At 37.8% G+C, this 26,813-nt stretch overlaps 1 protein-coding gene across 2 annotated transcripts in view; it reads right to left on the bottom strand.

Annotated features, from left to right (window-relative positions):
* Positions 1 to 386: 386 nt before the first annotated feature.
* The window catches only part of LOC107972442 (zinc finger protein 98-like), a 30,918-nt gene continuing 4,491 nt past the window's right edge, over positions 387 to 26,813 (bottom strand). Inside the window, exons 2-4 of one of the 2 annotated variants that reach the window (XM_016946941.4) lie at positions 12,869 to 12,995; positions 12,282 to 12,377; positions 387 to 3,852 (exon numbers count right to left, since the gene is read on the bottom strand). In XM_016946941.4, the coding sequence (XP_016802430.2) occupies positions 2,468 to 3,852; positions 12,282 to 12,377; positions 12,869 to 12,995 (1,608 nt within the window). In that variant the 3' untranslated portion in view covers positions 387 to 2,467. The remainder of the gene's footprint in view (positions 3,853 to 12,281; positions 12,378 to 12,868; positions 12,996 to 26,813) is intronic. The other variant, XM_016946942.4, reaches the window with a different exon arrangement.

Here is a 26,813-nt window from a genome sequence, read left to right as displayed (position 1 = left end):
CACCTGAGGTCAGGAGTTCAAGACTAGCCTGACCAATATGATGAAACCCTGTCTGTACTAAAAATACAAAAATTATCCAGGTGTGGTGGCCTGCGCCTGTAGTCCTAGCTACTCAGGAGACTGAGACAGGAAAATTGCTTGACCCTGCGAAGCAGAGGTTGCAGCGAGCCGATATCACACCACTGCACTCCAGCCTAGGCAACAGGGCAAAACTCTGTCAAAAAAAAAAATCAAAAAGAAAATTAGACACCTTATTAAAATAATTTTCTTACACCTAAGGTTTATATTTAGACTAACAGATGTGTAAATTTAACTCTATGTAAATCAAAACTAAAAGTCTGTATGTGTTTGCAAGCAGAGAGGCCACATATTCAAAGAAAAATATATAAGAAATTTTTAAAAGTATTTATTCAGGACTCAAAAATGTGTAAATTTTGTTTATACTTGTATATAATTTTTATTATTATAAAAATAAACCTGTAGTCAATAACAATTTAATTATACATTTGAAATTATCTAAAACTGTAGAACTGAATTGTTCGTAATACAAAAAATAAATTCTAGAGGTGGTGGATACGTCATTTATCCTAATGTGATTATTAATATAAATTATATATTGTATGCCTATCAGAATATGCCATATATAACATAAATATTATGTGCCCACAAAAATTAACAAAAGTAAATTTAAATGGGAAAAAAATAAAAATTTTACCTACAGAAACAATATTCCTTAACTTATTTGCAGTTTAAAGCCACTGGCAAAAAAGATTACTAGAGATGTTAGTCCATTATTTTACCAAATAGTGTATTGTTACGATCTTTTACCTACACCCTTGAGTAAGGTGGACTAGGTTAAATTAAGTGGAATAATGTGACTTGATTGAATGCACAATATTTAATGTTAAAAATGTTCAATTAAGAAATTTTCACACATAATATAAAATTTTTAACATGTATTGCATTTTGTTTCATAAAAGTACAATTAGTAAAATAATATATTATTTTAATTTTAACTAAAACTAAAAATATTTGTCTCTCAATATAATGCAGAATATTACTCTGAACACCTACCTCATGCATCACTCAATACTGTAAGTGAACCACAAAGAACCTCTTTACTTAAGATTTTCATCATGCATCTTACATTTTAATGTCCTTACTCTTTCATTGAAGAGGTCATAAATGCTCACCTAAAAAAAAATATCTCTCATATCTTTGATGCAGCAACAATTGGTCATACACTTTCACAGATGAATACAATAGGGAAAGAGAAACAGCATGGGCTGGGCCCAGTGGCTAACACCTATAATCCCAGCACTTTGGGAGGCCAAGCTGGGCGGACCACCTGAGGTCACGAGTTTGAGACCAGCCTGGCCAACATGGCAAAACCCCGGCTCTACTAAAAATATAAAACTTAGCTGGGCGTGGTGGTGTGTGCCTGTAATCCCAGCTACTCAGAAGGCTGAGGCAGGAGAATCACTTGAACGCTGGAGACGGAGGTTGCAGTGAGCCGAGAAAGCGCCACTGCACTCCAGCCTGGGTGACAGAGTGGGGCTCTGTCTTAAAAGAAAAAAAAAAAAAGAAAGAAATTAATTTATTTAGCATGAAGTAATTTGAGTTAATTACAACATTATTTACATGAAGTAATTTGAGTTAATTACTTTTTAAAAAATCTGTAAGCTTTCCAAAAAAAGTATACTTGTAATTATAACTCTCCAAAAAATCTTCTACTCTTTTAAAGTTATATACAAATAATTTTTCTCCCAACTTTAGTTTTGGATTATTTTCTAAACTCAGAACTCTGATTTAGTGTAAAATCTGAAGTGTCAGTGCCTTATATATTTCTAATGTAAATTCTCTGATATTTACATAGACTTAATTTTGGATTAAATTTTTTTTTCCTATTTACTGCATCTGCAAAAATATATTTTACTAAGAACTCTCTGGAGTTTTCTAACCTGTAGTTTTTGAATAAATGTTTTTTTCTAAATTTATTACATTTACAGGGTTTTTATTCAATATAAATTCACTGATGTTGAACAAAGTTTGAGTAATTGCTTCAGGGTTTGCCTCTAATACAAAATGAATACAACAAGATCTGTGTTACAAGTAAAGTTACTACAACTCTCTTTATATTTGTAATGTTTGTCTTCAAAATAAATCCTCTTCAGCACTTTAAAGGCTTACATTTTCTCAAGAGTCTTTTGACAGTAATTGCACTTTTAATGCTATTAAGTATAAATTCTCTGATGTTAAGATGTGAGCAGATATTAATCACTTTTTTACTTTCTGTATATTTGTACATTTGTTCTCAAGTATAAAGGCTTTCCTATGCAATAAGGTGTGAGCATTGTTTAAGTCTTGCCACACTGTTCACACTTGTGATGTTTTCTCCAGTATGAATTACCTTACCTACAAACAAGTGTGATAACCATTTAAAGGCTTTGTCACATTATTCATATTTCTATGTTTTCTCACCAGCACAATTTCTTTTACGTTTGGAAATGTTTGAGATGTTGTCACAAGCATTGTCACAACTTTCAGGTTTGTAGAATTTCTCTCCAGTATGAATCATCTTATGTCTGTTAAGAATAGAGGAGTTGTTAAAGGCTTTGCCACATTCTTCACACTTGTAGGGTTTCTCTCCAGTATGAATTATCTTATGTGTAGTAAGGTGTGAGGACTGGTTAAAGCCTTTGCCACATTCTCCACATTTGTAGGGTTTCTCTCCAGTATGAATTACCTTATGTTTAGAAAGAGTTGAGGACTGGTTAAAAGCTTTGCCACATTCTTCACATTTGTAGGGTTTCTCTCCAGTATGAATTCTCTTATGTGTAGTAAGGTGTGAGAACCAGCTAAAGGCTTTGCTACATACTTCACATTTGTAGAATTTGTCTCCAGAATGAATCCTCTTATGTGTAGTAAGGGTTGAGGATTGTTTAAAAGCTTTGCCACATTCTTCACATTTGTAGGGTTTCTCTCCAGAATGAATTCTCTTATGTGTAGTAAGGTGTGAGAACCGGCTAAAGGCCTTGCCACATTCTTCACATTTGTAGAATTTCTCTCCAGTATGAATTATCTTATGTGTAGTAAGGGTTGAGGATTGGTTAAAAGATTTGCCACATTCTTCACATTTGTAAGGTTTCTCTCCAGCATGAATTATCTTATGTGCAGTAAGGGTTGAGGACTGGCTAAAAGCTTTGCCACATTCTTCACATTTGTACGGTTTCTCTCCAGTATGAATTCTCTTATGTGTAGTAAGGTTTGCAGATTGGTTAAAAGCTTTGCCACAGTCCTCACATATGTAGGGTTTCTTTCCAGTATGAATTATCTTATGTGTAGTAAGGTGTGAAAGCCGGTTAAAGGATTTTCCACACTGTTCGCATTTGTAAGGTTTCTTTCCAGTATGAATTCTCTTATGTGTAGAAAGGTTTGAGGCCTCATTATACGCCTTCCCACATTCTTTACATTTGTAGGGTTTCTCTCCACTATGAATTCTTTTATGTTGAGCTAAGTGTGAAAGCATGCAAAATGACTTTTCACATTCTTTACATTTGAAAGGTTTCTTTCCAGTATGTCTTATCTTATATCTGTTTGAATTTGAAAATTTATGAAAGACTTTCACATATTTGTCACATTGTAATATTTTGCTCTGGGTAGTTCTCAAACACTGGTTAAGTCCATTGTAACATTCTTCGTGCACCTTACACTCATCCATGCTTTTATGGTATTTTCCTAACTGTAAATTTTCATGTCCACATTTTTTATATCTTTTCAGTGTCACTTTTTGGAAACAATTTTTTATGCCCTGCTTTGGCCAAAAGTCTTGGGCAAAATAAGAACATACAACTGCAAGAAATAAAAATAATCAATTACTCCACTTACTAGATACAGATGAATATACTTTACAAATCTAACCTATAAAATTATACAAACTACATCACAAGTAGCAAAATATTACAGGCTCTAACTTTTTCACAGACATATAATGTAACAAAAACATACAGACCAAATTACATTTGTGAAAAATTAAAGTAAGTTAAGTGTGCAGTGCCCCAGGTGAGCCCAATGCAAACAGCCACATAGAAGAAAAGTCAGTTCCATTTACCCAACACAGATGTTCTTGTTTCCCAATAAAACATAGTGACTTTAGAAATAAATTGCCAATTCCTGGTTTCCTTTTTAAAAGACAAGTAAAATACTGGCTTATACATCTTTATTTCTGAATGGTAGGGGCTTTTACAGACACTGGTTCCTGTCCCTCATTACATAAAGTTCTGAAAGAAATAGAGGTATTCTTTCAAATGACAGTTTGAGTCTGCTGAAATGAAAGATAAGTTTTACAGCAGCAGAAAGACTGTGATATCATAGACAGGAAACAATTATAGCAAGTGATTATTGGTTATTAAGAAGAACTATGAATAGGCTGAGCGTGGTGGCTCACACCTGTAATCCTAGCACTTTGGGAGGCCGAGGTGGGTGGATCACCTGAGGTCAGGAGTTCGAGACCAGCCTGGCCAACATGGTGAAACACTGTCTCTACTAAAAATACAAAATTAGCTGAGCATGGGGTCAAATGCCTGTAATCCCAGCTACGTGGGAGGCTGAGACAAGAGGACCACTTGAACTCGGGAGGTGGAGACTGCAGTGAGCTGAGACCATGCCACTGCCCTCCAGCCTGGGTGACAGGAGCAAAACTGTGTCTCAGAAAAAAAAAAAAAAGAAGAAGAAGAAAGAAACATGAATAATAAACTGCTTTAACTAAAAACTAAACACAAAATTTTAGACAAGGCACATCCTAAGAACATGTTTGAGAGACTCTCAGAATCTCTAGCCAAGATAATTATTTTCAGACTATGTCAGAAAAAACTACATTTTAAAGACTGTGACAGGTAGCTTTTTTTAATGTCCAAATCTCAATCAAAGATTACAATGTATACAAAACAAGGCAATATAGTCTCATCAAAAATATTATATAAATTTCAGAAAGAAACCATAAAAAAGATGTACACATTAATTTTAAACACTGATAATAAATTGAATAATATTCAATGAGTGAAACAGGAACACGGCCCAGTGTAGAAAATCACAAAAATGGGCTGGGCGTGGTGGCTCACACCTGTAATCCCAGCATTTTGGGAGGCTGAGGTGGGTGGATCACGAGGTCAGGAGATCGAGACCATCCTGGCCAACACGGTGAAAACCCGTCTCTATTAAAAAAAAAAAAAATACAAAAAAATTAGCCAGGCGTGGTGGCAGGCGCCTGTAGTCCCAGCTACTCGGGAGGCTGAGGCAGGAGAACTGCATGAACCTGGGAGGCGGGGCTTGCAGTGAGCCAAGATCGCGCCACTGCACTCCAGCCTAGGCAACACAGCGAGACTCTGTCTCAAACGAAAAAAAAAAAAAAAAAAAAAGAAAGAAAATCAGAAAAATGAGAATAAAAACGAAAGTATCTACAATTTTTTTTTTTAATTTGGAGGTAAAAAAAAACAGAAAAATAAATAACTGGAAAATCCTAAAAGTAGGAAAAAAATGATGTAAAAATGAGGAAGTTCAACAAACAAATTAGGATACACACAAAGATATTTATGACAAATACATTTATAAGCACATTTTCAAAAATCACAGACAAGAAGAAAGTCTTGGAAGCTGCAAGATAAAAGCAATGTGTCATTTACAAACATAGTCTTATAACCAGTAAATTATCAACAAGAATTTTGCAGGCCAGAAAGAAACTGTGTGACACAGTCTAAGTCCTGAAAAAAAAAAAAAAAAAAATCTACCAAGTGAGAATAATACCATCAACAAATCTGCCCTACCAAATAAAAAGAAAAAACCTTCCAAAAAAAACCAAATTATGAAAAAGTATATTATTAGCACTGCATATGCCCTACATATAAAAGACACTGAAAGCAGTTCTTTAAACTGAAAGTAAAAGAATTCGAGAAAACACCACATAATCAAATAAAAATACATTATTTTCTGGGAAAGATATGCACATACACAAAAATAGAATCTTGTGGCATTATCATAATGGTGCAGAAAACATTTTAATCTATTCTCTAAAATTTGAAAAATAAAAGCACAGAAATTAAACATCTGTTAATGAATATACAATGTAAAAACATAATTGGCAACATCAATGACAAATTTCAGGGCAGATGTAATGAGGAAGAATTTTTTATTCAACTGAAGTTTATTTTATACCAAATTAAAAATATACTGTTGTTTCTTATAGAGGTTATATGTAACCCCCAAGGCACCACACACACACAAAAAATCTGTATAGATACACAACAGTGAATTAGAAATAAGTAAAAGCATATCAATACAAAAATCAAAAAGACACAGAGAAAATGAGAAACAAAGATGCAAGAATCAAATAAAATAATTAAAACAGTAAGTCTCTTTCAGAAAATTATTTAAATATATATAAAATTAACTTTCAAATCAAGAGACATACTTTCAATAAATAGATTTAAAATTTTAAAAACCAAGATCCAACTTTTTTTTCTACAAAAGTCAGTTGAGATCTAATGATAAAAAACCACTGAAAGGGGGACAATGCAAGAATACATTTCATGCAAGTATTAATCAAATGAGAGCAGAAGAAATCAAAATAATATTATGCAACCTACATCTTAGTCAAAAACTGTCATATTTTATAAAATGTATTTGAAGTCAAAACTCCAAGGAGACAAAAAAGGACATAAAACTTATAGATTTAGGCTGGGCACGGTGGCTCACACCTGTAATCCCAGCACTTTGGGAGGCCGAGGCAGGTGGATCACTTGAGGTCAGGAGTTCGAGACTGGCCTGGCCAACATAGTGAAACCCCATCTCTACTAAAAATACAAAAATTATATGGGCATGGTGGTGGGCACCTATAATACTAGCTACTTGGGAGGCTAAGGCAGGAGAATCACTTGAACCCAGGAGGCAAAGGTTGCAGTGAGCCGAGATCATACCACTGCACTCCAGCCTGGGACACAGAATGAGACTCTGTCTCAAAAAAAAAAAAAAAAAAAAAAAATAGATTTATTCACTGGGAACCTATAACAAATTTGTATATATGTACGTGTGTGTGTGTGTGTGTGTGTATCTCACATTAGGGCTTCAAATATAAAGCAAATATTGACAGAATAACAGAGACACAGAGAGAGCAACATAATTATAGTAGGATATTTCAATACTGCACTTTCTGTAATAAAAATAAAATAAGAATATTAGTAAGGGAATAGAGGACTTGCAGGCAACAATTATTCCTAACAGAGGTATAAAAAACACTCCTCAACATCAGGACACACATGGTTCTCAATAGCTAACACAACACTTTCCTTGATAGATCACTTCTTATGCCAAAAAAAGTCATCTTACCAAATTTTTTAAAACTGAAATTTTATAAATTACTTTCTATCACCAAAATGAAATGAGTATACAACAATTAAGAAAATAAAAAACCTGAAAAATTAACACATATATGGAAATTAAACAATATACTCTTGAGCGTGCTCTTGTGAAAGGCTGAAAAAGGCAACATTGTAAAGATGTCCATCCTGCTCAATGCAATCTACAGATTTAACGCAATGTTTTTCAAATTTCTCACTGCATTTTTGATGAAAGAAAAACAGCAATCCCTCAAGTATATAGAATCTCTACAAAGTGCCCAAAAATATTAAAAACAAAATAAAACAATGTTGGAGGCATTACAGTTCCTGATTTCAAAACACATTACAAACCTACAGAATTAAAACAATTTGGTATGAGTATAAAGGTGAAAAAGTAGACTAATAAAATAGAATGCAGCACATATATAAACTCTCACATATATGGTCACATGAAGAGTCATTTGCATACCCACAATTATTTTAGCATTGTTACTAAAAGCCAATAGGTAAAAGCAATGCAAATTTCTGTCACCAAATCGTTCAATAGATATAATTTGAAATATAAAAATACCAAAGAATTACTCAATTTGCAAAAAAGCAGGACATATTCTAACAACTAACAGAAATTGTATGAGATCTATAAAGCAGTTATACTCTTAGAAACAGAAAACAGAATGGTGTTTCAAAAGTGCCAGGAAATGGGAAAAACTGGTAGTTGTCTAATGTGTATTGTAAAATTTCTAGAAGTCTTTTCTAAAACAATGTAAATATACTTAACATGTCTGAAACGTACAGTGTTTTTGAGTCAGGGTCCTACTCTGTGACCCAAGCTGGGGTGCATGGCACAATTATGGCTCACTGCAGCCTCAAACTTCCATGTTCAAGTAATCCTCCCTCCTCAATCTCCCAAGTAGATAGGACCACACCACCATGTCTGGCTATTTTTAAAAATGTTTTATAGAGATGAGGTCTCCACATATCTCCCAGGATGTTCTCAAGCTTTTGGGCTCAAGTAGTCTTCCTGCCTTGGCCTCCCAAAATCTGGGGATTACAAATGTGAACCACCACGACTAGCCATGAAATGTACACTTAAATAGATTTAAGATGGTAAATTTTAGGTTATGTGTTTGTACAATTATTTTTTAAAAGAATAACTGAAGAAGATACAGAATTATAAATCTCTCCAAAAATTACCTTCAAGTCACAAAAGTGCTTCTCTCACACAAAGGAAATATATGTTTATTATAACAAGGTGAAAATAAGACTATTTCCATGACTACTCATTTAGACAAGATAAAGACACCATTAAAAATCAGCTAAGAAAAAATATATACAAGATTAGCCATAACCAAAATTGGGGTCATATTTATAGATTAAAAACACATACACATATAATCAGATTTTAACAGACAATATGGCTGATTTATCTCTTAAACTCCACACTGACTTAGGTATACAAACAGAATTGCAAATTGTCTAAAATTATAAAACCAAAAAACACAATAAACTTATATTAAGAAACTAACACTGAAAAAAACACACTGAAATGGAACTACAAAATAATAATGAAAGAAATGTTTACTCATAAAATCTGGTATGCAACATTGATGTAGCATTAATAAAGAATTCGTGTAGATAGCTGTAATATTTTACTGTAACTGTGTACTCATTGAAGGTGGCTATTTTGAATCACTGGCATCCATTGTAATGCAGTATAATTTCAGATAAAATGTAGTATAATCATAAACAAGATTCTAATGACAAACTGATAAATAAGCATTTTAATAAATAAGATCATTTTTAAGTTGTAAATATATGCTATTCTTACACAAAAAAACTGCTGTAATCCAAATTTAGAAGCAAAGAATAGCCTTACATTGCTAAATAAAGAAAAAAATTATCTATTTTGCAGAATATGGTCAGAGCCTCTGATACATAAAACAAATATTTGGGAACAAATTATGTCATATTTTAGATATAGGGTGACGAAAGTGAGTAAAAATCCTGTAATCTTTTTTTGCCTGCCTATATTTCCTTTTTGCCTGCCTACTAATTATCTAATTCACTTCAGGCATAACATGTAAATTTTAGTATATTGTCCTAAATGTCTAAATCTAAAATTACAGACAAAATAGAAAGTAAAAATGTACAGGGAGAGTGACATCATTAAGATGGAAAAATAAAAGGTGCTCTATTTGTTTACTTTCTCACAGCAAGAAAATTCGTCAGCCATCCCTGACAAAAATGCCTTTATGAGAGAAACAGGAATCATGGCTCAAACCTGTAATGACAGCTATATAGTACCTTAAGTCAGAGAATGCTTTAGGACAGAATTTCTTTCTTTTTTTTTTTTTTTTTTGAGACGGAGTCTCACTCTTTTGCCCAGGCTGGAGGGCAGTGGCACGATCTCGGCTCACTGCAAGCTCCGCCTCCCAGGTTCACGCCATTCTCCTGCCTCAGTCTCCCGAGTAGCTGGGACTACAAGTGCCTGCCACCGCACCCGGCTGATTTTTTGTATTTTTAGTAGAGACAGGGTTTCACCGTGTTAGCCAGGATGGTCTCGATCTCCTGACCTCATGATCCGCCCACCTCGGCCTCCCAAAGTGCTGGGATTACAGGCGTGAGCCACCGCGCCCGGCCCGCTTTAGGACAGAATTTCAAGACCAACCTGGGTTAGGTAGCAAGACCCCATCTCCAAAATAAGTGCCCTTAAAAGAACTTTGAGATCCAGGGAGGGAGCTGTGAAACTCTGCTAATGCCCAAGATTGAGGAATTGTCTTTCCAGAAGGCAGGCTTTCATCAGGTGGCAAACTACAGGACCTCTGTTCTTGGCTACAGACCAGAAACTGGCCCACTGAACTTAGTCCCACTGAGAATTCTGAAATTACCCTGTAATCATCCCAAACTCCTCCCAGCCACAGTCTGGGAGAGGGCCTGCCCTTCCAGAGGCCTGGAGGAAGACCCATTTATAGCCACGCAGCAGGCCTGCAGACCTTGGCCCTTACTGTGGTCCCTGAAGCAGTTCCATGACTCAGTTTTATCACCCTGAGCCACAGTTCATGGCAAGTTCTGCCTATGTAGAAACCCACACAGTGACCTTGGGAAATCCTCTCTGGTTTTCAGTGAAAGCCAAACTCATTTACATCCTAATATAAAGCCTACCATATGCAGATCCAAGGGCAGAAACCTGCCCTAGTGTCCGCCCTACAGAGAAAAGTCCTGAAGTATATTCACTCTGTCCAAAACTAAAATGGGAATTACAACTACTCAAGCCCCTTGTAACAAGCCAACTAAAGGTGGACCCTAGCGCAGACCCAGCAGCCTTGTGACCAAGCTACACCCCCTCTCCACTACAAACCCATAGAGCATCCCAGGACCCTGGGGTCTCAACTAAAGATCTTTACTTTCTGAAACCAATTTATAAAAACTTGAAGAGGTGTTTGCTCCTTCAAATTCACAGACACCAATGCAAAAGTACATTATGCCCATTCTCAATGCTTCTATTTTAACATAGCACTGAAGTATGTGGAATTAAAAATTAGCAAAAAAATTTTTTAAGTCATTGAAATTGAAGACAAGTAAAAAGTTGCTTTTCGTAGATCATTTGATCTCATATATAAAAAACCATAAACAGTACATTAAAACCTAATTAAAGTAATAATTATACTCAATAAATTAGCAAAATAGAAAATTCACATACAAGTATAAGTTATGGTTCCACACACTTTAAACAAACTATCTGATAAAACAGAGAAAGAAAGCAATCTTATTTACAATAGCACTAAAATAATAAATTTCTGAGAACAAATTTAACCAAGGAGCTTAAATATCTTTCAAATCAAATATATATCAATTAAAAAAATTGGGCCGGGCGCGGTGGCTCATGCCTGTAATTCCAGCACTTTGGGAGGCCGAGGTGGGTGGATCACGAGGTCAGGAGATCGAGACCATCCTGGGTAACACGGTGAAACCCCGTCCCTACTAAAAATACAAAAAATTAGCCAGGCATGGTGGCAGGCGCCTGTAGTCCCAGCTAATCGGGAGGCTGAGGCAGGAGAATGGCGTGAACCCACGAGGCAGAGCTTGCAGTGAGCCAAGATCGTGCCACTGCACTCCAGCCTGGGCGGCAGAGCAGCAAGACTCCATCTCAAAAACAAACAAACAAACAAAAAACTGGAGACAACAAAAATAAATTTAAAAACATTTCATGTCTATTGATTGAAAGAACATTATTAAAGTGCCATATTATCTACAGTGATCTCTAGATTAAATAAACTCCCTATCAAAATTCCAGTTTTTTTTACAGAATAGAAAATATAATTCTAAAATTCACATAAAACTACAATAAACTTTGAATAGCCAAAGCAATCTTGAAAAAAAAGGACAAAGCAGAAGAACATCATAATTTATAATTTCAAACTATACTTCAAAGCTGTAATAAGACAGAATAATTGTGCAGAAAAATTAGCAATAAAGAAACCAATGGAACAGAAACCACTACTCTCACACATTTCAGACATGATGTTAAAAGAGAACTTAAAAAACAGTTTAACATAGAGTTTCTCAAAATTATGCAGATTATCTATGTGTTTTCAAAAACAATGAAAAAGCAGTCAGATTTTACAGTCTCTTATGTGCCATGAAGAGGGCTGTCTTGGCTGTCACTGTAAACTTGAAGATCACCAAAGGGAAAGTAAAATCTTTAGAGATTTTAAAAATATAAGACAGAAGATGCTTCTATGTGAAAGCAAAATTTAAAAAATTCAGGCTTCCCAGAAACTATTTTCTTTGGAACACAGATTTCAAATCATTTTAAGGACTGGCTTTCTTTTTTCTACCTTGCAGCTCTCATCTGTGTCATCTGTTGTATTCACTTTCACTCTCACCTACCTGGGGGTTCAGCTACCATCTCATGTCTCTTCACATTCCAGGGTTCTTTTCCTTGCTCCAGACAGGTGATCAGGTCTGGCTTAGAGGCAGCAATACCTGTTTTATTACAAATAACATGAATCTTGCTCATATTCTCCAATTACCAATTTAGTAGTGTGTTCAGTAAAAAGGATGTAATAGAATATTCTAGTAAATTAATCCCAAAATACTAATATACAACAAAAAATTTTAAATATTTAGGAAATATTTTAATTTTGTAAGTTCTTAATTTTACTACCTGATACTACTAAATCAAAAACTGGTAGTGGCAATTAGATTTTAAGATGTGGGCAACAGTATGTTATGCCACTAAATTTCTAAAATTAACACTAATCTAGAGTGAAGAACACAGATCAGCTCAGGAGTGTGGAAAGTTCAGGTCAAAATGAAACATCTTGAAATTCTTTTCTACATAGACAAATCTTGAAGTTTTTTTTTTTTTTTTAAACAGAGATCTGAAAGCATAAATTACCAAAAATCATTCTATAAAAAAGAGAAATAAACTTTACAGGGTATATTAGGGAATTGTGTACTGAAGTTATCCTCACCCAGGAAGACCAGGTTTCTGTAGTTCTCTAACATCACATTCCTATATAAATTCTGCTGTGCAGTGTCCAGACAATGCCACTCCTCCAGAGAGAATTCTATGGCCACATCCCTAAATGTCAACACTCCCTGAAAAACATACAAACACATACACATATTTACCAAGTGGCCATGAACAGAATTTTTAATTTGACTCAAGGTAAAACAAGAGTAAAGAGAACTGGTTCTTACTTAGAGGAGTGACTGAAAATATTTAATAAATAACTTTCAACACAGAAATATTCTCTAATGTATTCTCTAACTCTGAGAAAAAAGAGTGGCGTAAGAGCCACAACATCAATATATAGATGATACTTTTCTGGATGATGAAGTATAAAACTGAGGGCATAAACACTAACATGTACATTTTTGAGTGCTATATTTACGTCATACAGAATAAGTTGTGTAAATTTTTCAGATGGAAAAGACATATTCAGTTAGAAAATACTGCTCAAATATTAATGTGTACAATAAGCTGGAGATCTTGTTAATGCAGATTATTTTCTCAGAAAATCTGGAAAAAAATCTGAGTTTCTGAATCTCTAACAAGCTCACCAGTAATGCCAATGTTTTTGGCCCAAGAAAACTATTTTGTCAAACATCCAGTAAGTGGAAAAGCCTGTGTGTTTTTCAGTTTTTCTGGCCTGTAAACAAAGATGAGAGCTTTCATTTTCCAAAGACAGATAAATGCAAAGAAAGCCTAAGAAAGGTCAGCTGCCAGATTAAATGTGATTGTTTATGCACATCTGCTGAATAAGGATATTCAGTAATGAAGAGAAAAATAATTAACTCTATAGAAAAAAAATCTGTCACAGAGTTCATTAATCAAGTGAGTTATTAACATCAACTGCAAGAAGACAAATGTGCTGATGCACACAGAAGGACACGGCATCACTGCTATGATATTGCCCAGCCAAAAGTAAATTATAGTCTGAATTTAATCATAAAGAAACACTGGTTTTATGTAAAGTTCCAGATACCAATATCTGCCATGTTCTGTAAATTTTAATAGTGATTTTAAGTAGTCTTTCTTTCACACCCTAAAGAGCAAGTATCTCCTAATTATTATTATTATTTTTAAACTTTCTGCGTAATAAATGCCATCCCATTTAAATAAGCATTTTCTTAATCTTATTTGCATACAGCTAATGGAGAACAGAGATGGAACCTCAAAATTACATGCTCTCCATCTTTACTAAGGACCCCAGCTTTTCCCCAATAGGAATCTTGAGTATCCACACCTTCCCATGTTCCATAGCCACGAAGGAAACATTCTTAATATTGCAGTTCATAAATTCATGGTGAGAATTCTTGATGACATGTAAGAAGCCATGATGTTGAGAATGTAGAGAAGACTCTGGTATGCAGGAAAGAAATATTTTTCAGAGACCTTTGACTATTATAAGAACTAAAAAGTAGTTAAACTCATTAGGAAGAAAAAGCACAGGTAGAAAAGTAAAGCTTTGCAAGTACTGAACACATGGCATTCCAGGAGGCAGAGTGGACACAGTTCTTCATCTGAGACATGTTTAGCTTAAAAAAAAAAAAAGCCATTTTTTAGGGGCAGGGCAAAGATGGCCAACTAGAAGCAGCTGCGATCAGAGACTCCCACCGAAAAGAACCATAATGGCCTGTGAATCCTGCACTTGCACCTGAGGTATCCAGGTTCTCTCATCAGAACTGACTAGGCAGCTGGCATGACCCACGGAGAGGAAGAAAGAGCAGTGTGGTGCAGCAACCCACCTGAGAGCCACATGGGGCAGGGGAGCCCCCACCCCCCAGCCAAGGGAGGCGGTGAATGAATGTGCTACTTAGCCGACAAAACCATGCCTTTTCCATGGAACTGTGCAACCCATAGACTGAAAGATTTCACTCGTGAACCCATGCCACTGGGGCCTAGGATCCCAACCCCAGAGCTGTGCAGATTCTCAACAGCCTCTCAGCTAAAATCTGCTTAAGCCTGCTGAGTTCCCAGGGGAGGGGTGACCAGCACCACAGCTATAGCTGCCTGCTGTCTAAGCCATTTGAGCTCCCTGGGGGAGGGGCAGCAACCAGCACTGGGACTGACAGCTGCCTAACACACTAGGCTCCCTGGGCAGGGGAAGGGTGGCAGTCATCTCTATAGCTCCTGGCCATCCTTTTCCCCTGCTGAAGCCAGGGATGCTGGACGGCTTGGTCCCAAGAGGTGTCCCCCACAGCCTAACACACTGGCTGTGCCAGACTGCAGCTACAGCACCTCTTCAGGCCTGACCCTGACACATCCCTCCTCACTGTGTGGGGCCACTCTGCAGGAACTCCAACAACTCCAGCCAGGGGCTCAGGGACAGAACTCTGATCTCCCTGGGCCTGAGTCCCTAGGGGGAGAGATGACTGCAGTTTCTGTGGACCAGTGGACTTAGCTTTTCCCCCCGCCAGTTCTGAGGAATCCAAGCAGCCCAGAGGAGTGAGTTTAACCCCAGTGAAGCATACCCCCTCCACCAAGGGACAATAAAAGTGCTTCATTAAATGCGTTCTGTTCCTCGTGCCACCCAACTGGGTGAGATACTCCAACTGGGGTTGTCAGACACCCTATACAGCTGTGTTCCTACTGGCATCAGATTGGTGTTCCTTAAGGTCAGAGATCTCAGAGGAAGGAGCAGGCACCCATCTTTGCTGTTCTCCAATCTCCTTAATATCTCCAGGTTCAGGAGTGAACCAGATAAATAGGGCCTGAAGTGAACCCCCAGCAAACCACAGCAACCATACAGAAGAGGGATCTGACCATTGAAAGAAAAACAAACAGAAATGAACAACAGCAACAAAAAAGTCCCCACAAGAACCCCATCAAAGATCGAAACTAGACAAACTCATGAAGATGAGAATCAATGACAAAAACACTGAGAACCGAAAAGGCAAGGGTGCCTCTTCTTCTCCAAATGATTGCAATACCTCTCCAGCAAGGGTGCAGAACTGGATAGAGAACGAGATAGACAAATTGACAGATGCAGGCTTCAGAAGATGGGCAATAACAAACTCCACTGAGCTAAAGGAGCATGTTCTAACCGAATGCAAAAAACCTAAGAACCTTGATAAAAAGTTAGAGAGAGGAGCCGCTAACTAGAATAACCAGTTTAGAGAGGAACATAAATGACCTGACGGAGCTAAGAAACACAGCATGAGAACTTCATGAAGCATACACAAGTATCAACAGCCAAATTGACAAAGTAGAAGAAAAAATATCAGAGTTTGAAGACCACCTTGCTGAAATAAGGCATGCAGACAAGATTAGAGAAAAAAAGACTGAACAAGAATGAACAAAGCCTCTGAGAAATATGGGACTACATAAAAAGGCCAAACCTACAATTGACTGGAATACCTGAAGGAAAGGGGGAGAATGGAAACAAGCTGGAAAACACACTTCAGGATATCATCCAGGAGAACTTCCCCAATTTAGCAAGACAAGCTAACATTCAAATTCAGGAAATACCAAGAACACCACTAAGATATTCCACAAGAAGATCAACCCCAAGAAACATAATCATCAGATTCTCCAAGGTTGAAATGACAAAAAAATGTTAAGGGTAGTCAGACAGAAAGGCCAGGTCACCTACAAAATAAGTCCATCAGACTAACAGTGGACCTCTCAGCAGAAATCCTACAAGCCAGAAGACAATGGAGGCCAATATTCAACATTCTTAAAGAAAAGAATTTTGAACCCAGATTTTTATATCAAGCCAAACTAAGCTGCATGAGTAGAAAAAGAAATAAAATCCTTTCCAGACAAGCAAATGCTGAGGGATTTTGTCTCCACCAGGCCTGGCTTGCAAGAGCTCCTGAAGAAAGCACTAAATATGGAAAAGAAAAACTGGTACCAGCCACTGCAAAAACACACCATGAAGACCAATGACACTATAAAGAAACAGCATCAACTAGTGTGCAAAATAACCAGATGCCATCATGATGACAGGATCAACTTCACCCAGAACAATACTAACCTTAAATGTAAATGGGCTAAATGCCCCAATTAAAAGACACAGACTGGCAAATCGGATAAAGAGTCAAGACCCATCAGTGTGCTGTATTCAGGAGACCCATCTCATGTGTAAAGACACACATAGGGATGAAGCAAAATTTACCAAGCAAATGGAAAGCAGAAATAAGCAGGGGATGGAATCCTAGTCTCTGACAAAACAGACTTTAAACCAACAAAGATTTAAAAAAGACAAAGAAGGGCATTATTTAATGGTAAAGGAGTCAATTCAACAAGAAGAGCTAACTCTCCTAAATACATAAGCACCCAATGCAGGAGAACTCAGACTCATAAAGCAAGTTCTTAGAGACCTACAAAGAGACTTAGACACCCACACAATCACAGTGGGAGACTTTAACACCTCACTGTCAATATTAGACAGATAACAAGACAAAAAATTAACTAGGATATTCAGGACTTGAACTCAGCTCTGGATCAAGTGGACCTAATAGGCATCTACAGAACTCACCACCCCAAATCAACAGAATATACATTCTTCTCAGTGCCACATGGCACTTTTCTAAAATCAACCACATAATTGGAAGTAAAACTCTCCTCAGCCAATGCAACAGGACTGAAATGGTAACAAACAGTCTCTCAGACCACAACACAGTCAAATTAGAACTCAGGATTAGGAAACTTACTCAAAAGCACACATTTACATAAAAAATGAACAACCTGCTCCTGAATGACTCCTGGGTAAATAATAAGGCAGAAATCAAAAGTTCTTTGAAACCAGTGACAACAAAATCACAACATACTAGAATCTCTGGGACAGAGTTAAAAGGGGAATTTATAGCACCAAATGCCCACATAAGAAAGCTAGAAAAATCTCAAATCGACACCCTAACATCACAATTAAAAGAGCTAAGTCGGGGAACGGTGACTCATGCCTGTAATCCCAGCATTTTGGGAGGCCGAGGCAGGCAAATCACCCGAAATCAGGAGAGCAAGACCAGCCTCTGGCCAATATGTCAAAACCCCATCTCTACTAAAAAATAGCAAAATTAGCCAGGTGTGGTGGTGGGCACCTATAATCCCAGCTACTCAGGAGGTTGAGGCAGGGAGAATTGCTTGAACCCAGGAGGCGGAGGTTGCAGTAAGCCAAGATCATGCCACTGGACTCCAGCCTGGGTGACAGAGTGAGTCTCCATCTCAAAAAAAAAAAAAAAAAAAAAAACTAAAAGAGCCAGAAAGCAAGAGCAAACAAATCCAATTCCAAAAGCTAGCAGAGGACGAGATATACCTAAGATGAGAGCAGAACTGAAGGAGATAGACATGAAAAACCCTCAAAAAAAAAAAAAAAAAAATCAATGAATCCAGGAGCTGTTTTTTGAAAAAATTAACAAAATAGGGCCAGGCGTGGTGGCTCACCCCTGTAATCCCAGCACTTTGGGAGGCTGAGATTGGGGGGGATCACCTGAGGTTAGGAGTTCGAGACCAGCCTGGCCAACATGGTGAAATCCCATCTCTAATAAAAATTAAAAAAAAAAAATTAGCTGGGTGTAGTGGCGGGCACCTGTAATCTAGGCTACTTGGGATGCTGGGGCAGGACAATCACTTGAACCCAGGAGGCGGAGGTTGCAGTAAGCCAGGACTGCACCATTACACTCCAGCCTGGGCAACAAGAACGAAACTCTGTCTAAAAAAAAAAAAAAAAAAAAACCAAAAAAAAAAAACCAACAAAAAAAAACTGGCAAACCGAATCCAGCAGCACATCAAAAAACATCCACCAGGCCGGAGGCAGTGGCTCACACCTGAAATCCCACCACTTTGGGAGGCCGAGGCAGGCAGATCACCTGAGGTCAGGAGTTCGAGCCCAGCCTGACCAACATGGAGAAACTTCGTCTCTACTAAAAGTACAAAAAATTAGCCAGGCGTGGTGGTGCATACCTGTAATCTCAGCTACTTAAGAGGCTGAGGCAGGAGAATCACTTGAACCCAGGAGGCGGAGGTTGCGGTGAGCCGAGATTACACCATTGCACTGGGCAACAAGAGAGAAACTCTGTCTCAAAAAAGCAAAAACAAAAACAAAAACTTATTCACCATGATCAAGTCAGCTTCATCCCTGGGATTCAGGGCTGGTTCAACATATGCAAATCAATAAACATAATTCATGACATAAACAGAACTAAAGACAAAAATCACATGATTATCTCAATAGATGCAGAAACGGCCTTTGGTAAAATTCAACTTTCTTTCATGTTAAGAACTCTCAATAAATTAGGTGTTAATGGAACATATCTCAAAATAATAGGAGCTGTTTATGACAAACCCACAGCCCATATCATATTGAATGGGAAAAAGCTGGAAGCATTCTCTTTGAAAACCAGTACAAGACAAGGATGTCCTTTCTCACCATTCCTATTGAATATAGTATTAGAAGTTATGGCCAGGGCAATCAGGAAAGAGAAAGAAATAAAGAGTATTCAAATAGAGTAAGAGGAAGTCAAATTCTCTCTGTTTTCACATGACGTTATTCTATATTTAGAAAATTCCATCATCTCAGCCCAAAAACTCCTTAAGCTGATAAGTAACTTCAGCAAAGTCTCAGGATACAAAATCAATGTGCAAAAATCACAGGCATTCCTATAAGCCAACAACAGACAATCAGAGAGCCAAATCATAAATAAACATCACAACTGCTACAAAAAGAATAAAATATCTAAAAATACAGCTAACAAGGAATGTGAAGGACCTCTTCAAGGAGAACTACAAACCACTCCTCAAGGAAGTAAGAGAGCACACAATCAAATGGAAAAACATCCCATCCTTATGGATAGAAGGAATCAACATCATGAAAATGGCCATACTGCTCAAAGTAATTTATGGGCTCAATGTTATTCCCATCAAACTACCATTCACATTCTTCACAGAATTAGAAAAAAAGACTTTAAATTTCATATGGAACCAAAAAAGAGCCCATATAGCCAAGACAATCCTAAGCAAAAAGAACAAAGATAGAGGCATCACACTACCTGACTTCAAGCTATACTACAAGACTACAGTAAGCAAAACAACATGGTACTGGTCCAAAAACAGACATATAGACCAATGGAACAGAAAAGAAACCTCAGAAATAACACCACACGTCTACAACCATCTGATATTCAACAAACGTGACAAAAACAAGCAATGGGGAAAGGATTTTCTATTCAATAAATGGTCCTGAGAAAACTGGCTAGCCATATGCAGAAAACTGAAACTGGACCTCTTCCTTACACCTTATACAAAAATTTACTCAAGATGGATTAAAGACTTAAATGTAAAACTCAAAACCATAAAAACCCTAGAAGAAAATCTAGGCAATACCATTCAGGACATAGGCATCGGCAAAGACTTCATGACAAAAATGCCAAAAGTAATTGCAACTAAACCCAAAATTGACAAATAAGAGCTAATTAAACTAAAGAGCTTCTGCACAGAAAAGGAAACTATCAGCAGAGTGAACAGGCAACCTACAGAATGGGAGAAAAATTTTACAATCTACCCATCTGACAAAGATCTAATATTCAGAATTTACAAGAAACTTTTAAAAATTTACAAGAAAAAAAACAATTCCATCAAAAAGTGAGCAAAGGCCGGGTATGGTGGCTCATGCCTGTACTCCCAGCACTTTGGGAGGCCAAGGTGGGTGGATCGTTTGAGGTATGGAGTTCGAGACCAGCCTGGCCAATATGGTGAAACCCCATCTCTACTAAAAATACAAAAATTAGCTGGGCGTGGTGGTGGGTATCTGTAGTCCCAGGTTCTCGGGAGGCTGGGGCAGGAGAATCACTTGAACCCAGGAGGTGTAGGCTGTAGTGAGCAGAGATCGTGCCACTGTACTCCAGCCTGGGAGACAGAGCAAGACTCCATCTCAAAAAAAAAAAAGTGGGCAAAAGATGAACAAACACTTCTCAGAAGGCATTTATGCAGCCAACACACATGAAAAGAATCTCAACATCACTGATCATTAGAGAAATACAAATCAAAACCACAATGAGATACCATCTCACACCAGTCAGAATGGTGATTATTAAAAAGTCAGAAACAATAGATGCTGGTGAGGCTGTGAAGAAATAGGAATGCTTTTACACTGTTGGTGAGAATGTGTATTAGTTCAACCATCGTTGAAGACAGTGTGGTGATTCCTCAAGGATCTAGAACCAGAAATACCATTTGACCTAGCAATCCCATTACTGATTATATACTCAAAGGAATATAAATCATTCTATTATAAAGACACATGCACACGTATGTTTATTGCAGCACTATTTACAACAGCAAAGACATGGAAACAACCCAAATGCCCATCAATGACAGAATGGATAGATAAAATGTGGTACATACACACCATGGAATACTATGCAGCCGTACAAAGAAATGAGATCATGTCCTTTGTAGGAACATGGATTAAGCTGGAAGTCATCATCCTCAGCAAACTAACACAGGGATAGAAAACCAAAAACCGCATGTTCTCACTCATAAGTCGTAGGTGAACAATGAGAACACATGGACACAGGGAGGGGAATAACACACACCAGGGCCTGTTGTGGAGTGGGGGGCAAGGGGAGGGCACCTAGAAGATGGGTCAATACGTGCAGCAAACCACTGTGGCACACATATACCTATGTAATAAACCTGCACATTCTGCACATGTATCCTGGAACTTAAAGTAAAATAAAAATAAAATAAGTATTCAATATTTCATCATTAAGAATGCCATTTTTTCTCTTTCTCCTTCTTTTCTAGGATTCCTTCTCAGATAAGATTCTCTGGACAAATTACACCGCATCTTGACACTATGCCTTGAAAAGTGTCAGCACCACATGTTTACCTGCTACCACCACACCCACAGGCAGAAGACCCAAAACAGAAAAAACTCCACCCATTTCTGTACTTTATAACAGAAGAGATTCAGCAACAATGAGCTGCTCTACAGATATAAAAATACAAGTTTCTCCTTTCCTGTCTTCAGGTGCCCTCCCCTGCCAGCAATTTCTGCTACAGTAACAAAAATATGAGCCACACTGCCCTGTCCCTATGAAACCCAAAGAAAAGAGGCTCTAGGACTACCCTTTAGTGCACAGATGAAACTTAACTCTCATAAACGTATCTTGAACCCCCTATACTTGATTCTGGCCACAACTTAGAGTCACATGAGGCAGTTAATTAAAATAACATGAATGCTTCCACCCAGAACATTAAACAGAACCTGTGGGAAGGGCACCAGTAAAGGGAGTTCTGCAAACTGGCCATGTGATTGTAATTAGCAGCCTGGGCTTACAATCACTGAACTAAGCATTGCCTCTCAAGTTTTATTGAGCTTATAAATCACTTGGTAATGTTGGTCTCAATCTATGTAATGTGATTCTGCAGGTATGGAAAGGTCCATGAATGGGTGTTTTAAATAAGTCCCCTGTCAATGCTGATGATGCTCCCCCTAGGCTCATTATTAGCATTAGTTAGAGAAAGCAGGCACAGCACAGAGTCCCTTATACTTGGCACTCTTGTCACAACACAATTACTTCTGGAACAAATTGAAGACAACTAATCTCCATCTTAAAGTATCATAATCTTTGTTGGCTTTTTAAAGTTTACACAGAAAACAGAAAGCAGCAATATCCGACTGAGTCTGCACTTATTTATTTATTTATTTATTTTTTTTTTGAGGATAGAGTCTCACTCTGTTGCCCAGGCTGGAGTGCAGTGGCGAGATGTGCGCTTACTGCAACCTCTGCCTCCCAGGTTCAAGCGATTCTCCAGCCTCAGCCTCCTGAGTAGCTGGAACTACAGGCATGCGCCACCATGCCTGGCTAATTTTGTTGTTGTTGTTGTATTTTTAGTAGAGACAGATTTCACTATGTTGGTCAGGCTGGTCTCAAACTCCTGACCTCAAATGATCAGCCCGCCTCGGCCTCCCAAAGCACTGGGATTACAGGCGTGAGCCACCACGGCCGGACCTTGCTTTTGCACTGTAAGTACTTCAGCCTGCAAATAAGTACCTTGGATAATCAAGTTTCTGTCAAAGGAACTTAACTCTGTATCTTTTAGTCTTTATCATTCTGTATTGCTAAATTTAATTCTACCTTTGTGTCCAACTTTCAAGTGCTCTTAAAATGAGCTTTACTCTGAATAAATCTGTGTGTACTTTTAATGACTGAAAATTAAAAAAAATAAACCTCTGCCAAAGCAAACACAAAGCAATGAATCTCAGGTTACAAATAGAGACAATCCTGAGTCAAAAAGAATGAAAAGGCCGTGCGCGGTTGCTTACACCTGTACTCCCAGCACTTTAGGAGGCCAAGGCAGGTGGATCACGAGGTCAGGAGATGGAGACCATCCTGGCTAACATGGTGAAACCCCGTCTCTACTAAAAGTATAAAAAATTAGCCAGGCGTGGTGGTGGGTGCCTATAGTCCCAGCTACGCAGGAGGCTGAGGCAGCAGAATGGCGTGAACCCGGGAGGCAGAGCTTGCAGTGAGCCAAGATCATGCCATTGCACTCCAGCCTGGGCAACAGTGCGAGACTCCATCTCAAAAAAAAAAAAAGACAAAAGGTTTATTTAGCTGTTAATATAATTTATGTATATTTCAAAAAAGCAGAGAAAAATACCTACATATAATCTAAATGCTTTAATAAAACAGAGATGAACAAAATATCCTCCCTTATTTTCACGTATGTAAATAAAGCCTCTTATTTTTAATTTACATTTTCTCCTAAAACAACCAGGTCACTGGACACGTTCTTGAACTCTGGGACATCTGGATTGTGAATTTGAAAGAATGTTTATGGTAAAAAAGCAGAAGAGAGAAAGATGTTATAATAAACTGATGGGGGCGTGGCCGGGCACGCTGGCTCACGCCTGTAATCCCAGCACTTTGGCAGGCTGAGGCGGGTGGATCACGAGGTCAGGAGATCGAGACCATCCTGGCTAACACGGTGAAACCCCGTCTGTACTAAAAACACAAAAAATTAGCCGGGCATGGTGGCAGGCGCCTGTAGTCCTAGCTACTCGGGAGGCTGAGGCAGGAGAATGGCGTGAACCCGGGAGGCAGAGCTTGCAGTGAGCCGAGATCGCCCCACTGCACTCCAGCCTGGGCAACAGAGCAAGACTCCGTCTCAAAAAATAAAAAATAAATAAATAAATAAATTGATGGGGGCACATAAATAAATCAAGTTGTTAGAGACCTATGAAGAGAATGAGATACTGACACAATAATAGTGGGAGACTATAACACCTGTGGGCACTAATAGTCACATTATTGAGGCAGAAAATTAACAAAGATATTAAGACCTAAACTCAACACTTGACTAAACAGTCCTAATAGATTTCTACAGAACTCTCCATCTAAAAACAACATAGTATACAGTCTTCTCATCATCACGTGGCACATACTCTAAAATTGACCACACAGTCAGAAGCAAAACAATCCTCAGCAAATTTAAAAATTCCAAAATTATATGAACCACACACAGAGGCCACAGCTTGATAAAAATGTAATTCAATACAAAGAAAATCACTTGAATCATACAAGTACATGCAAATTAAACAACCTGCACTTGAATTACTTTTGGGTAAATAATGAAATTAAGGCAGGAACCAAGAAGTTCTCTGAAAAAAATGAGAACAAAGATACAACATACCTGAATTTTTGCAACACAGCTAAGGCAGTGTTAGGAGAAAAAAATTATAGCATTAAATGCTTACATTGAAAAGTTAGAAAGACTTCAGTTTAACAACCTGACATCATAAATAAAACACTGACAGAAGCAAGAGCAAATCAACCCCTAAGCTAGCAGAAGAAATAACCAAAATCATTTCTGAATGGAAGAAGATTTTGACATGAAAAACTATACAAAAGATCAACAAATACAAGAGTAAAATTTTTAAAAACATAAAAATAAAACCAACCACCATTAAGATTAATGAAGAAAAAGGAAAAGATCCAAATAAACACAATTAAATATGACAAAAGAGACATTACCACTGACCCCACAAAAATATATTGAAGTCTACTATGAACACCTCTATGCACACAAACTTGAAAATCTAGAATGGAAAAATTCTTGAATAAATATATCCTCTCAAGACTGAACAAAAAATAAATCAAAGCCCTTAATAGATAAATAACAAGCTTGAAAACTGAATTAGTAATAAATAGCCTACCAACCAAAATAGGCTAGGACCAGATAGATTCACAGCTGAATTCTAGTAGATGGACAAAGGACAGCTGGTACCACTTCTACTGAAACTATTCCAAACAACTAAAAACAGCACCATTCTGATACCAAAACCTGACAGAGATAAAACAAAAGAAGAAAACTTTAGACCAATATTCTTGATGAACATTGATGCAAAAATTCTCAACAAAATATTGGCAAACCAAATTGAGCAGGACATCAAAAATCTAACCAACTATGATCAAGTAGAGTTTATTTTGGGGATGCAAGGCTAATTCAACATATATGAGGTGGGGCGTGGTGGCTCACGCCTGTAATCCCAGCACTTTGGCAAGCCAAAGCAGGCAGATCACCCAAGGTCAGGAGTTCGAGACCAGCCTGGCCAACATGGTGAAACCCTGTCTCTACTAAAAATACAAAAATTAGCCGGGCGTGGTAGCAAGCACCTGTAATTCAGCTGCTTGGGAGGCTGAGGCAGGAGAATCGCTTGAACCCGGGAGGCAGACGTTGCAGTGAGCTGAGATCGCGCCATTGCACTCCAGCCTAGGCAAGAGAGTGAGACTCCATCTCAAAGAAAAAAAAAAATCACACGTGAATTAATAAATGTGATTCATCACATAATAAGAACTAAAGACAGAAAGCACAAAAGTATGTCAATAGATGCAGAAAAGGCTTTCAATAAAATTTAACATTTTTATGTTAAAAAGCCTCAACAAACTAGGGATGGAAGGTGCATACTTCAAAATAATGAGTTATCTATCACAAACCCACAGCCAACATACTGAATATACATAACCTGGAATCATTTTTCTTTGAAAACAGGCACAAGACAAGCATGCCTCCTCTCAACACTCCTATTCAACATAAAATTGGAAGTCCTGGCTAGAGCAATTAGGCAAGATAAAAAAAAAAAAGGCATACAAACAGGAAGAAAGGAAGTCAAACTTATTTCTTTTTACAGATGACATAATGCTGTATCTGAAAAACCCTATAATCATCACAGAAAAGCTTTTCTTTTCTTTTCTTTTTCTTTTTTTTTTTTTGAGACCAAGTTTTGCTCTTGTTGCCCAGGCTGGGGTGCGGTGGCGCGATCTTGGCTCACTGCAACCTCCGCCTCCCAGGTTCAAGCAATTCTCCTGCCTCAGCCTTCCTGAGTAGCTGGGATTAAAGGTATGCACCACCACGCCCGGCTAATTTTGTTTTTTTAGTAGAGACGGGGTTTCTCCATGTTGGTCAGGCTGGTCTCGAACTTCCAACCTCAGATGATCTGCCCGCCTTGGCCTCCCAAAGTGCTGGGATTACAGGTGTGAGCCACCGCGCCAGGCCTAGGAAAGCTTTTCAAACTGACAAAAAACTTCAGTAAAATTTCAGAATACAAAATAAATGTACAAAAATTAGTAGCATCCCTGTAAATCAAAAACATGCATGCCAAAAGCCAAATCAAAAACAGAACCCCTTCACAATCACTACAAAGAGAATAAAATATCTAGAAATACAGCTAACTAGGGAGGTGAAAGATCTTTATGACAACACTGTGAAAACACTGCTTGAAGTCAGAGATGACACAAACAAATGGAAAACCATTTTGTGCTCATGGATAAAGAAGATCAATATTGGCCAGGCGCAGTGGCTCACGCCTGTAGTCCCAGCACTTTGGGAGGCTGAGGCAGGTGGATCACGAGGTCAGGAGTTGAAGACCAGCCTGGCCAACACAGTGAAACCCCATCTCTACT

This window comes from Pan troglodytes, chromosome 20 (assembly GCF_028858775.2).
Source record: "Pan troglodytes isolate AG18354 chromosome 20, NHGRI_mPanTro3-v2.0_pri, whole genome shotgun sequence".
In the NCBI taxonomy this organism is placed as follows: Eukaryota; Metazoa; Chordata; class Mammalia; order Primates; family Hominidae; genus Pan; species Pan troglodytes.
The sequence above is the reverse complement of the archived record's forward strand: the minus strand, read 5'-3'. Positions and strand labels throughout refer to the sequence as shown.